Source organism: Mustelus asterias, chromosome X (assembly GCF_964213995.1).
Source record: "Mustelus asterias chromosome X, sMusAst1.hap1.1, whole genome shotgun sequence".
Classification (NCBI taxonomy): Eukaryota; Metazoa; Chordata; class Chondrichthyes; order Carcharhiniformes; family Triakidae; genus Mustelus; species Mustelus asterias.
The window spans coordinates 5034948-5048789 of record NC_135834.1 but is presented as its reverse complement, the minus strand read 5'-3'; the positions used below and the strand labels follow the sequence as shown (position 1 = coordinate 5048789).

General features: G+C 48.9%; 2 protein-coding genes across 4 annotated transcripts in view; one reads left to right on the top strand and one right to left on the bottom strand.

The window, feature by feature from the left end:
- The window catches only part of LOC144481893 (Golgi reassembly-stacking protein 2-like), a 739438-nt gene that overhangs the window by 657736 nt on the left and 67860 nt on the right, over window positions 1-13842 (bottom strand). The gene's annotated exons all lie outside the window — the stretch shown is intronic.
- The window catches only part of LOC144481882 (rho guanine nucleotide exchange factor 25-like), a 193107-nt gene that overhangs the window by 164681 nt on the left and 14584 nt on the right, over window positions 1-13842 (top strand). For all 3 annotated transcript variants that reach the window (XM_078201033.1, XM_078201034.1, XM_078201032.1), the window contains 2 exons: window positions 7424-7501; window positions 9631-9822. In XM_078201033.1, coding sequence (XP_078057159.1) covers window positions 7424-7501; window positions 9631-9822 — 270 coding nt within the window. The remainder of the gene's footprint in view (window positions 1-7423; window positions 7502-9630; window positions 9823-13842) is intronic.

The following is a 13842-nucleotide window of genomic DNA, read 5'->3' as shown; positions in this document are numbered from 1 at the left end:
GGGCCACGTCCAGTTCCCTCTTGAACATATTTAACAAACTGGCCCCAACAGCTTTCTGTGGTAGAGAATTCCACAGGTTCACAACTCTCCGAGTGAAGAAATTCTTCCTCATCTCAGTCCTGAATGGCTTACCCCTTATTCTCAGACTGAGACTATTCTTACCCCTACATTGGCACCTTCAAGATTCCAACTTTCTCATCCTTGTTTTCAAATCCCTCCATCTCCTCACCCCATCCCCATCTCTGTAACCTCCTCCAGCCACTATGCTCCATCCCTATCTCTGTAACCTCCTCCAGCCCCCTACACCCCTCCCTATCTCTGTAACCTCCTCCAGCCACTATGCTCCATCCCTATCTCTGTAACCTCCTCCAGCCCCCTACACCCATCCCTATCTCTGGAACCCCCCTCCAGCCCCCTACACCCCTCCCTATCTCTGGAACCCCTTCCAGCCCCCTACACCCCTCCCTATCTCTGTAACATCCTCCAGCCCCTACACCCCTCACTATCTCTGTAACCTCCTCCAGCCCCTACACCCCTCCCTATCTCTGTAACACCCTCCAGCCCCTACACCCCTCCTTATCTCTGTAACCTCCTCCAGCCACTACACCCCCTCCCTATCTCTGGAACCCCCCTCCAGCCCCCTACACCCCTCCCTATCTCTGTAACCTCCTCCAGCCCCCTACACCCATCCCTATCTCTGTAACCCCCCTCCAGCCCCCTACACCCCTCCCTATCTCTGTAACCTCCTCCAGCCCCCTACACTCATCCCTATCTCTGGAACCCCCCTCCAGCCCCCTACACCCCTCCCTATCTCTGTAACCCCTTCCAGCCCCCTACACCCCTCTCTATCTCTGTAACATCCTCCAGCCCCTACACCCCTCACTATCTCTGTAACCTCCTCCAGCCCCTACACCCCTCACTATCTCTGTAACCTCCTCCAGCCCCCTACACCCCTCCCTATCTCTGTGACCTCCTCCAGCCCTACACCCCCTCCCTATCTCTGTAACCTCCTTCAGCTATGACAACCCTCCCTGTCTCTGTAACCTCCTCCAACCCCCTACACCCCTCCCTGTCTCTGTAACCTCCTCCAGCCCCTACACCCCTCCCTATCTCTGTAACCTCCTCCAGCTATGACAACCCTCCCTGTCTCTGTAACCTCCTCCAGCCCCCTACATTCCCTCCCTATCTCTGTAACCTCCTCCAGCCCCTACACCCCCTATCTCTGTAACCTCCTCCAACTCCTACACCCCTCCCTATCTCTGCAACCTCCTCCAACTCCTATAACCCTCCCTATCTCTGTAACCTCCCCCAGCCCCCTACACCCCTCCCTATCACTGTAACCTCCTCCAGCCCCCTACACCCCTCCCTATCTCTGTAACCTCCTCCAGCCCCGACACCCCTCCCTATCTTCATAACCTCCTCCAGCCCCTACACCCCTCCCTATCTCTGTAACCTCCTCCAACTCCTACACCCCTCCCTATCTCTGTAACCTCCTCCAACTCCTATAACCCTCCCTATCTCTGTAACCTCCCCCAGCCCCCAATACCCCTCCTTATCTCTGTAACCTCCTCCAGCCCCATAGCCATCTCAGATCTCTACACTCCTCTAATTCTGACCCTTTGAACATCCTCGGTTTCCATCGCTCCGCCATTGGCGGCCGTGCTTTCAGCTGCCTGGGCCCCAAGCTCTGGAATTCCCTCCCTAAACCTCTCCGCCCTCCTCTCGACCTCTTCCTGTAAGACGCCCTTTTAAATCAGCCTCTTTGATCGCGTTTTTGGTCACCGCACCTAATATCTCGTTATGTGGCTCAAGGTCAAATTTGGCAAGACTAGTTGGGATGATTTACATTCTGGAAGAATATGCAAGTTGTTTCTGTGACTCTGGCAAGTTGTGCCAGGGCTATTTCACTGGTTGGCTGACAGGTTCGGCACGCAACCAGCAAGTTCAACGGGTAATAGGAAAGGCCAATGGAATGTTGGCCTTGATTCCAAAGGGAATGGAGTATTGAAATCGGGAAATCTTGCTGAAACTATACAAGACTCGAGTTAGACCACACCTGGAATACTGTGAACAGTTTTGGCCTCCTAGAACCATAGAACCATAGAAAATTACAGCTCAGAAACAGGCCTTTTGGCCCTTCTTGTCTGTGCCGAGCCATTTTTTGCCTAGTCCCACTGACCTGCACTTGGACCATATCCCTCCACACCCCTCTCATCCATGAACCTGTCCAAGTTTTTCTTAAATGTTAAAAGTGACCCCGCATTTACCACTTTATCCGGCAGCTCATTCCACACTCCCACCACTCTCTGCGTGAAGAAGCTTCCCCTATAATATTCCCTTTAAACTTTTCTCCTTTCACCCTTAACCCATGCCCTCTGGTTTTTTTCTCCCCTAGCCTCAGCGGAAAAAGCCTGCTTGCATTCACTCTATCTATACCCATCAAAATCTTATACACCTCTATCAAATCTCCCCTCAATCTTCTACGCTCCAGGGAATAAAGTCCCAACCTATTCAATCTCTCTCTCTAACTCAGCTTCTCAAGTCCCGGCAACATCCTTGTGAACCTTCTCTGCACTCTTTCAACCTTATTTACATCCTTCCTGTAACTAGGTGACCAAAACTGTACACAATACTCCAAATGCGGCCTCACCAATGCCTTATATAACCTTACCATAACACTCCAACTTTTATACTCGATACTCCGATTTATAAAGGCCAATGTACCAAAGGCACTCTTTGCGACCCTATCCACCTGTGACGTCACTTTTAGGGAATTCTGTACCTGTATTCCCAGATCCCTCTGTTCAACTGCACTCTTCAGAGTCCTACCATTTACCCTGTACGTTCTACTTTGGTTTGTCCTTCCAATGTGCAATATCTCACACTTGTTTGCGTTAAATTCCATTTGCCATTTTTCAGCCCATTTTTCTAGTTGGTCCAAATAACCTTTGCAAGCTTTGAAAACCTTCCTCACTGTCCACTACACCTCCAATCTTTGTATCATCAGCAAACTTGCTGATCCAATTTACCACATTATCATCCAGATCATTGATATAGATGACAAACAACAATGGACCCAACACCGATCCCTGCGGCACACCACTAGTCACAGGCCTCCACTCAGAGAAACAATCCTCCACAACCACTCTCTGGTTTCTTCCATTGAGCCAGTGTCTAATCCAATTTACTACCTCCCCATGTATACCGAGCGACTGAACCTTCCTAACTAACCTCCCATGAGGGACCTTGTCAAAGGCCTTGCTGAAATCCAGGTAGACAACATCCACCGCCTTCCCTTCATCCACTTTCCTGGTAACCTCCTCGAAAAATTCGAATAGATTGGTCAAACATGACCTACCACGCACAAAGCCATGTTGACTCTCCCTAATAAGTCCCTATCTATCCAAATATTTGTAGATTCTATCCCTTATCACACCTTCCAATAACTTTCCCACCACCGACGTCAAACTTACTGGCCTATAATTTCCCGGATTTCTTTTGGAACCTTTTTTAAACAACGGAACAACATGAGCCACCCTCCAATCATCCGGCACCTCCCCCGTGAATACTGACATTTTAAATATGTCTGCCAGGGCCCCTGCAAGTTCAACACCAGCTTCCCTCAAGGTCCGTGGGAATACCCTGTCTGGTCCTGGGGATTTATCCACTCTGATTTGCCTCAAGACAGCGAGCACCTCCTCCCCTTTAATCTGTAAAGGTTCCATGACCTCCCTACCAGTTTGCCCTATTTCCGTAGACTCCATGCCCGTTTCCTCAGTAAATACGGATGCAAAAAAACCATTTAGTATCTCCCCCATCTCTTTTGGTTCCATACACAGTCTACCACTCTGGTCTTCAAGAGGACCAATTTTATCCCTCACTATCCTTTTGCTCCTAACATACCTATAGAAGCTCTTTGGATTTTCCTTCACTCTGTCTGCCAAAGCAACCTCATGTCTTCTTTTAGCCCTCCTGATTTCCCTCTTAAGTAGCTTCTTGCACTTTTTATACTCCTCGAGCATCTGATCTGTTCCTTGCTGCCTGTACATTTCATACAACTCTCTCTTCCTCTTAATCAGTGTTACAATCTCCCTCGAGAACCAAGGTTCCTTATTCCGATTTACTTTGCCTTTAATCCTGACAGGAACATACAAACTCTGCACTCTCAAAATTTCTCCTTTGAAGGCCTCCCACTTTCCATTTACATCCTTACCAGAGAACAGCCTGTGCCAATCCACACTTCCCAGATCCCTTCTCATTTCATCAAATTTGGCCTTTTTCCAGTTCAGAACTTCAACCCGAGGACCAGATCTATCCTTATCCATGATCAGGTTGAAACTAATGGCATTATGATCACTGGATCCAAAGTGTTCCCTCGCACTAACATCCATCACCTGCCCTAACTCATTTCCCAATAGGAGATCCAATATCGCATCCTCTCTAGTTGGCACCTCTATATACTGATGTAGAAAATTCTCCTGAACTCATTTTACAAACTCTACCCCGTCTAAACCTTTAACAGTATGCGAGTCCCAATCTATATGTGGAAAATTAAAATCCCCTACTATCACAACTTTGTGTTTCTTGCAGTTGTCAGCTATCTCTCCGCTGATTTGCTCCTCCAATTCTCGCTGACTATTGGGTGGTCTATAATACAACCCCATTTTCTTCCTTATCTAAGGAAGATATCCTGGCATTGGAGGCAGCCCAGAGAAGGTTCACTCGGTCGATCCCGGGTAGGAAGGGATTTTCTTATGAGGAGAGGTTGAGTAGTTTGGGCCTGAACTCACTGGAGTTCAGATGAATGAGAGGCGACCTTACTGAGACATCGCGGATTCTCAGGGGGCTTGACAGGGTAGATGCTGAGAGGCTGTTTCCCCTTGTGGGAGAGTCCAGGACCAGAGTTCATAATCTCAGAGTAAGGAAGTCGCCCATTTAACACAGAGATGAGGAGGAATTTCGTCTCTGAGGGGAGTGAATTTGTGGAATTCTTTACCACAGAGGGCTGTAGAGGCTGGGTCATTAAGTATGTTCAAGATGGACAGATTTTTCATCAGTAAGGGGATCAAGGGTTATGGGGATAAGGCGGGAAAGTGGAGTTTCTACCTAACCAGCATATCTTTGGACACTAAGGGACAATTTAGCATGGCCAATCCACCTAACCTGCACATCTTTGGACACTAAGGGACAATTTAGCATGGCCAATCCACCTAACCTGCACATCTTTGGACACTAAGGGGCAATTTAGCATGGCCAATCCACCTAACCCGCACATCTTTGGACACTAAGGGGCAATTTAGCATGGCCAATCCACTTAACCTGCACATCTTTGGACATTAAAGGGCAATTTAGCATGGCCAATCCACCTAACCTACACATCTTTGGACACTAAGGGGCAATTTAGCATGGCCAATCCACCTAACCTGCACATCTTTGGACACTAAGGGGTAATTTAGCATGGCCAATCCACCTAACCTGCACATCCTGGGACACTGAATGTCTATGGAGTGTGGGAGGAAACCGGAGCATCCGGAGGAAACCCACGTGGACACGGGGGAGAACGTGCAGACTCTGCACAAACAATGGCCTGGAATTGGAATTGAACCCGGGTCCCTGGCGCTGTGAGGCAGCAGTGCTAAGCACTGTGCCACCGTGCCGTCCCATGGGGTTAAACATTTAACCGTGCGGATTGAAAAATACCGAAACAAGTGTTCTTTTTATTTTACACATTGGGAGAAGGAGCTTTAAACTGCACGTGCTCACCCTCAGTGTCCAACTACTGATGTGGAATTACGGCCTACATACAGTCACGTCCTGCCTGCAGTGGAGTACCTCCCACTCCAACTAATTGCACAATTCATCTACTTGAACCTTCCTGTTGAGCTGCAAGGATAAGGAGATCATTTCCATTTGATGCTGCACTCTTCACAACCTCCAAAAGTACTCCAAAACGAATGAAGCGTGGGGAGAGGCAGCAAGGTCCCTCAAACAGCGATGACATAATGGAGCAGTTAATCTGTTATTTTTATTAAGCCGTTGCTTGAGAGATAATTGTTGGCCAGGACACTGGGAAGATCACAATCGGTTCCTCCTCTGGGGTGGCACAGTGCTTAGCACTGCTGCCTCACAGCGCCAGGGACCCGGGTTCGATTCCCGGCTCGGGTCACTGTCTGTGTGGAGTCTGCACGTTCTCCCCGTGTCTGCGTGGGTTTCCTCCGGGTGCTCCGGTTTCCTCTCACAGTCTGAAAGACGTGCGGGTTAGGTGGATCGGCCATGCTAAATTGACACTAGTGTCAGGGCATTAGCAGGGAAAATATGTGGGTTTACGGGGATAGGGCCTGGGTGGGATTGTTGTCGGTGCAGGCTCGATGGGCCGAATGGCCTCCTTCTACACTGTAGGGATTCTATGATTCTATGAGTCAGGATATCATGTTGCAACTTTATAAAACTTTGGTTAGGCCATACTTAGAGTATTGCGTTCAATTCTGGTCGGAAGGATGTGGAGGCTTTGGAGAGGGTTCAAAAGAGGTTTACCAGGATGTTGCCTGGATTAGAGGGTCTGAGTGAGAAGGAGAGGCTGGACAAACTAGGGTTGTTTTCTCTGAGGCTGAGAGGAGACCTGATAGAAGTCTATAAAATTCTGAGAGACACAGATAGGGTCGACAGTCAGAATCTTTCCCCCAGAGTTGAAATGTCTAATACTCGGGGGCACGCACTTGAGGTGAGATGGGGAAAGTTCAAAGGAGATGTGAGGGGCAAGTTTTTTACACAGAGAGTGGTGGGTGTCTGGAACGCGCTGCCAGGGGTGGTGGTGGAGGCAGATACGATAGGGGTGTTTAAGGGGCTTTTAGATAAGCACATGAATATGCGAGGAATAGAGGGATATCAGAGAATCATAGACTCCTACAGTGCAGAAGGAGGCCATTTGGCCCATCGAGTCTGCACCGACCACAATCCCACCCAGCCCCTATCCCTGTAACCCCACATATTTACCCTGCTAATCCCCCTGACACTAGGGTCAATTTAGCACGGCCAATCCACCTAACCCGCACATCTTTCAGACTGTGGGAGGAAACCGGAGCACCCGGAGGAAACCCACGCAGACACGGGGAGAACGTGCAGACTCCACACAGACAGTGACCCAAGCCGGGAATCGAACCTGGGTCCCTGGTGCTGTGAGGCAGCAGTGCTAACCACTGTGCTACCGTGCCACCCCCTGGAGCAAGGGCAGGCAGAAGGGATGAGTTTAATTTGGCGTCATGTTCGGCACAACATGGTGGGCCGAAGGGCCTGTGCTGTACTGTATTAGATTGTATATAACACACAGACACATCCCCATTGAATGGTATGGCAGGAGCGTCAGTGTAGGGAAGACAATCCTCTCTGTGTATGATTAAATCCTGCAATGTTTCTCCTTTTATAGAAAGCTGTGGAGGTGATGTGCTTTGTGCCGAGACGCTGCAATGATATGATGAACGTGGGACGTTTACAGGGCTTTGAGGTAAGTCTTGATTTCACTTCCATTCCTCAGGGGACTGCAGGGCATCTCTGTTGTTACGTCGTTGACAAAGTCCTGTTAACAAGCCTTGGAAAGTCTCCTCCTGCACCGTCTGGTCAGTACAGGAATAGAGATGTTTTGCTGCAATTGTATAGGGCGTTGGTGAGGCCACACCTGGAGTATTGTGAGCAGTTTTGGTGTCCTTATCTGAGGAAGGATGTCCTTGCTATAGAGGGAGTACAGCGAAGGTTTACCAGGCTGATTCCTGGGATGGCAGGTCTGTCATATGAGGAGAGACTAAGTCGGTGAGGATTATATTCACTGGAGTTTAGAAGAGTGAGAGGGGATCTCATAGAAACTTATAAAATTCTAACAGGGTTAGACAGGGTAGAGTCAGAAAGAATGTTCCCGATGGTGGGGGGAGTCCAGAACTAGGGGTCATAGTTTGAGGATAAGGGGTAAACTTATAAAATTCTAACAGGATTAGACAGGGTAGATTCAGAAAGAATGTTCCCGATGGTGAGGGAGTCCAGAACTAGGGGTCATAGTTTGAGGATAAGGGGTAAACCTTTTAGAACTGAGGTGAGGAGAAATTTCTTCACCCAGAGGGTGGTGAATGTGTGGAATTCACTCCCACAGAAAGTAGTTGAGGCCAAAACGTTGTGTGATTTCAGGAATAAATTAGATATCGTTCTTGGGGCTAAAGGGATCGAGGGATATGGGAGGGAAGGGGGGAATCAGGATATTGAATATGACGATCAGCCATGATCATAATGAATGGCGGAGCAGGATTGAAGGGCCGAATGGCCTCCTCCAGCTTCTAGTTTCGATGTTTCTGTGGTCAATCCCTCTTCGGGCAGCATTTTACAGGGGGGTTGGGTGGAGTGCACACTTACAATAACTCCAGGAGTCAGCTGTAAAGGAACAGTGTTTCATTTGCACAAAATAAAGTAAAGGAAGACCACAATCCTGTGGCGAACACAAACAGGTCCCAAGTTTATTTATTAGTGTCACAAGTTGGCTTGCATTAACACTGCAATGAAGTTACTGTGAAAATCCCCTAGTTGCCACGCTCCTGTTCGGGTTACACTGAGGGAGAATTTAGCACGGCCAATGCACCCTAACCAGCACGTCTTTCAGACTGTGGGAGGAAACCAGAACACCCGGAGGAAACCCACACAGAGGCGGGGAGAACATGCAGACTCCACACAGACAGTGACCCAAGCCAGGAATCGAACCCGGGTCCCTGGCGCTGTGAGGCAGCAGTGATAACTACTGTGCCGCCGTACCGCCCACAACCGGGACAATGGAATAATGGACCCACTCAGGGTCTTGCTTTATCCAGGGCTTGGTATACGAGCTCCACCTGGTTAGTGAATTACCAGTCCCCAGGGAACTCGTATTCAAAGAATCCAACAGGGAGGCCAATCAGTGATTCCCCATGCAAGTCCTGAGGGTTATCACAGCACGGCTCACCAATGAGGTCTTGGCTCGAAACCGGCCAGACCAGAAAGAGATTTGCCCTGAATCAACAGTACACCGAGAGTGGCCACAGCAAGGAAGGGTGGCACGGTGGCACAGTGGTTAGCACTGCTGCCTCACAGCGCCAGGGACCCGGGTTCGATTCCCAGCTTGGGTCACCGTCTGTGCGAAGTCTGCACATTCTCCCCGTGTCTGCGTGGGTTTCCTCCAGGTGCTCCAGTTACCTCCCACACTTCAAAGACGTGCTGGTTAGGGCGCATTGGCCGTGCTAAATTCTCCCTCAGTGTACCCGAACAGGAGTGTGGCGACTAGGGGATTTTCACAGTAACTTCATTGCAGTGTTAATGTAACAGAAAATAGCTGTTGTTTTGAGTCCAGATGACCCAGTTTTGACAAAGAGTCGTCTGGACTTGAAACGTCAGCTCTTTGCTCTCCTTACAGCTGCTGTCAGACCTGCTGAGATTTTCCAGCATTTTCCCTCTCGGTTTCAGATTCCAGCACCCGCAGTAATTTGCATTTATCCAGTTTTTAGTGTAAACCGACTTGTGACACTAATAAATAAACTTTAAACTTTAAACTTATCCCTCAATGTTGAATGGGCGCGATTTAACCCAAACCTGACAGGCGCTCCATATTCTTTCCTAATCCAGGGCAAAATAACCGCTCAGGGAAAGCTCCTTCAACAGGATACCTTCCACGTGATCGAGCAAGATGCAGGCTTTCTGTCCCGCAGCAAAGAGCGGCGGGTTTTCCTCTTCGAACAGATCGTGATCTTCAGCGAACCACTGGAGAAGAAGAAAGGGTTTTCACTGCCAGGCTATCTCTTCAAGAACAATATTAAGGTAATGCCCGCGTGGATAAACTTCCCGTTTGTTACCATGGGTGGCACGGTGGCACAGTGGTTAGCACTGCTGCCTCACAGCGCCAGGGTCCCGGGTTCAGTTCCCGGCTTGGGTCACTGTCTGTGCAGCGTCTGCATGTTCTCCCCGTGTCTGCGTGGGTTTCCTCTGGGTGTTCCGGTTTCCTCCCACAGTCCAAAAAAAGTGGTGGTTAGGTGGATTGGCCGTGCTGAATGACACGGGGCGGCTCGGTAGCACAGTGATTAGCACTGCTGCCTCACAGCGCCAGGGTCCCGGGTTCAGTTCCCGGCTCGGGTCACTGTCTGTGCGGAGTCTGCACATTCTCCCCGTGTCTGCGTGGGTTTCCTCCGGTGCTCCGGTTTCCTCCCACAGTCCAAAGGTGGTTAGGTGCACTGACCATGCTAAATTCTCCCTCAGTGTACCCAAGCAGGCGACTAGGGGATTTTCACAGTAACTCCATTGCAGTGTTAATGTAAGCCTACTTGTGACACGAATAAATAAACTTCAATAAAAAAACGTCTGCACTGCGATGGACGGGCGAACAGGATCAGCAAATCCCGCTCATGATCTGTCTGTAGTTTCAAGCAAGGATACCCGAATCCCAGACTAACCAAATACAAAGGAAAAACGTGGCCCCGATAGTTCTAATGGTGGGATGTTCTTCACCCACAATAAAGACCCATAAGACCAGACCAACCATCTCCAACCCAACCCATCACCCTGCTCTGGCACTCTCCATCTTATATAAAAAAAGAAAGGTGGAGGGAATTAAAATTGTACTCCTTCAGTGTAAATCACAGAATCCTATAGTGCAGAAGGAGGCCATTCAGCCCATCTAGTCTGCACCAACCACAATCCCACCCAGGCCCTATCCCCATAGCCTCCATGCATTTACCATAGCTCGTCCCCCTGACACTTAAGGGCAATTTAGCATGGCCAATCCACCTAAACTACACATCTTTGGACACTAAGGGGCAATTTAGCATGGCCAATCCACCTAACCTGCACATCTTTGGACACTAAGGGGCAATTTAGCATGGACAATCCACCTAACCTGTATATCTTTGGACACTGAGGGGCAATTTAGCATGGCCAATCCCCCTAACCTACAGATCTTTGGACACTAAGGGGCAATTTAGCATGGCCAATCCACCTAACCCGCACATCTTTGGACAATAAGGGGCAATTTAGCATGGCCAATCCACCCACCCTGCACATCTTTGGACACTAAGGGACAATTTAGCATGGCCAATCCACCTAACCTACACATCTTTGGACACTAAGGGACAATTTAGCATGGCCAATCCACCTAACCTGCACATCTTTGGACACTAAGGGGCAATTTAGCATGGCCAATCCACCTAACCTACACATCTTTGGACATTAAGGGGCAATTTAGCATGGCCAATCCACCTAACCTACACATCTTTGGACACTAAGGGGCAATTTAGCATGGCCAATCCACCTAACCTACACATCTTTGGACACTAAGGGGCAATTTAGCATGGCCAATCCACTTAACCTACACATCTTTGGACAAGGATACAAGGATTACAGCAAATAACAAAAAAATGACAAAAACAGATGAACTCCGCACGACCCTCATGTCATGAAACCAACTACCCGCAGAAGCAGACACACAAACGATTAAACCCCAGCCTCTCTCATTCTCACACACGAGTGGAGAAACGGCATCAAAATGCAAAAGGAATAAACTATCCTGATTTTCACAGTATAACAGGCGGCAAAAACCTCTCTGCTCATGGGAGAGGCGGTGGCCTGGTGATGACCTAACCTAAACACCTTTGGACACTGAGGGACAATTGGTGAGGCGATGGCCCAGTGGAATTATCGCTAGATTATTAATCCAGAAACTCAGCTAACGTTCTGGGGACCCGGGTTCGAATCCCGCCACGGCAGATGGTGGAATTTGAATTCAATTAAAAAAATCTGGAATTAAGAATCTACTGATGAAACCATTGTCAGAAAAACCCATCTGGTTCCCTTTAGGGAAGGAAATCTGCCATCCTTACCTGGTCTGGCCTACATGTGACTCCAGAGCCACAGCAATGTGGTTGACTCTCAACTGCCCTCGGGCAACTAGGGATGGGCAATAAATGCTGACCAGCCAGCGACGCCCATGTCCCACGAATGAATTAATAAAAGAATTAAAATAACTGGACAATTGGCCACCCTATGCTGTCAGCATGTTGCGCTGGGGGGTGTAATGCGGACTCGATCCCCTTTCTCACTCACACTAACCGATCAGGAGCTAAATCGTTCTGTGTGGGACTGCTGGGAGCTGCCCGTCACTCCGGACTCAGTTGCCTCCCTCCAATCAATCTTTATAAACAGTTCATTTTAAGATCCCTGGGAATAAGTGCAAATTATCTCTTGTCTCTGTTTTCACTTTCCCAAAAAGTCTGCGATTTAACGGCGCATGTCCAGAAATGACAGGTTAAGAGGGGCTGCAGGGAGTCACTCCACGGGAAACTTCTTCACACTGTGCATCGCTGGGTTTGCAATACACCAAGTGGCAGGAGCGCAGAGAGTAACATTGTTCTTGCACACCACCTAGTGTCCAGCCTCAGAGTGGCACCCTTCTCGACGTTTTGGCTCAGATCAAGCCCTGCACTTAGAACCATAGAATCCTTACAGTGCAGAAGAGGCCATTTGGCCCATCGAGTCGGTACCAACTCTCTCTGACAAAGCATCGTACCCAGACCCTCTCCCCTGTCCTATTCCTGTAACCCCACACATTTTTTGGAGATCCCGGTTGAGGCCGAAGGAGCAGCGCTCCGAAAGCTAATGGTAGTTGCAACCAAATAAACCTGTTGAACTTTAACCTGGTGTTGTTAAAACTCTTACTGTGTTTACCCCACACATTTACCATGGCGAATGGTAAAGGTTTGTGAATCTGTGGAATTCCCTGCCTGATGAAGCAGTTGAGGCTACCTCATGGAATGTTTTTAAGGAAGGATAGATAAATTTTTGAACAGTAAAGGAATTAAGGGCTATGGTGAGCGGGCGGGTAAGTGGAGCTGAGTCCACGAAAAGATCAGCCATGATCTTATTGAATGGCGGAGCAGGCTCGAGAGGCCAGACGGCCTACTCCTGCTTCTTTAGTTCTTATGTTCTAACTTAATCCATATAACTCGCACATCTTTGGACACTAATGCCAATTTAACATGGCCAATCCACCCAAACTGCACATCTTTGCACAATAAGGGGCAATTTATCATGGCCAATCCACCTAACCTGCACATCTTTGGACACTAAGGGGCAACTTAGCATGGCCAATCCACCTAACCTACACATCTTTGGACACTGAGGGGCAATTTAGCATGGCCAATCCACCTAACCTACACATCTTTGGACACTAAGGAGCAATTTACCATGGCCAATCCACCTAACCTGCACATCTTTGGACACTAAGGGGCAATTTAGCATGGCGAATCCACCTAACCTACACATCTTTGGACACTAAGGGGCAATTTAGCATGGCTAATCCACCTAACCTACACATCTTTGGACACTAAGGGGCAATTTAGCATGGCAACCCACCTAACCTGCACATCTTTGGACTGTGGGAGGAAACCGGAGCACCTGGAGGAAGCCCGCGCAGACACAGGGAGAACGTGCAGACTCCACACAGACAGTGACCCAAGGCCGGAATTGAACCCGGGTCCCTGGCGCTGTGAGACAGCAGTGCTAACCACGGTGCCGCGCTTTGTCAGCTTGGATCTAGCATGTCCCTTTTGTAGGGGACCATGAATTGGATTCAATTTGAATTTGGTTGTTTGAGCAAGCACAGAGATGGATCAGGGCTTGCCCTGCCCACTCTGCTTTGTAACTCTGAGAAAGGAATAAAAATTAGTCAGGGTGGCATGAAGCAACAACCCAGCGGCAAGTCACCGAGCGATCTCCCTGACTGTTTGAAGCAACAGGAGCCGATAGCAGGAGACTAAATACCTTGTGATGATGGTGCTGTCAAAGATACAG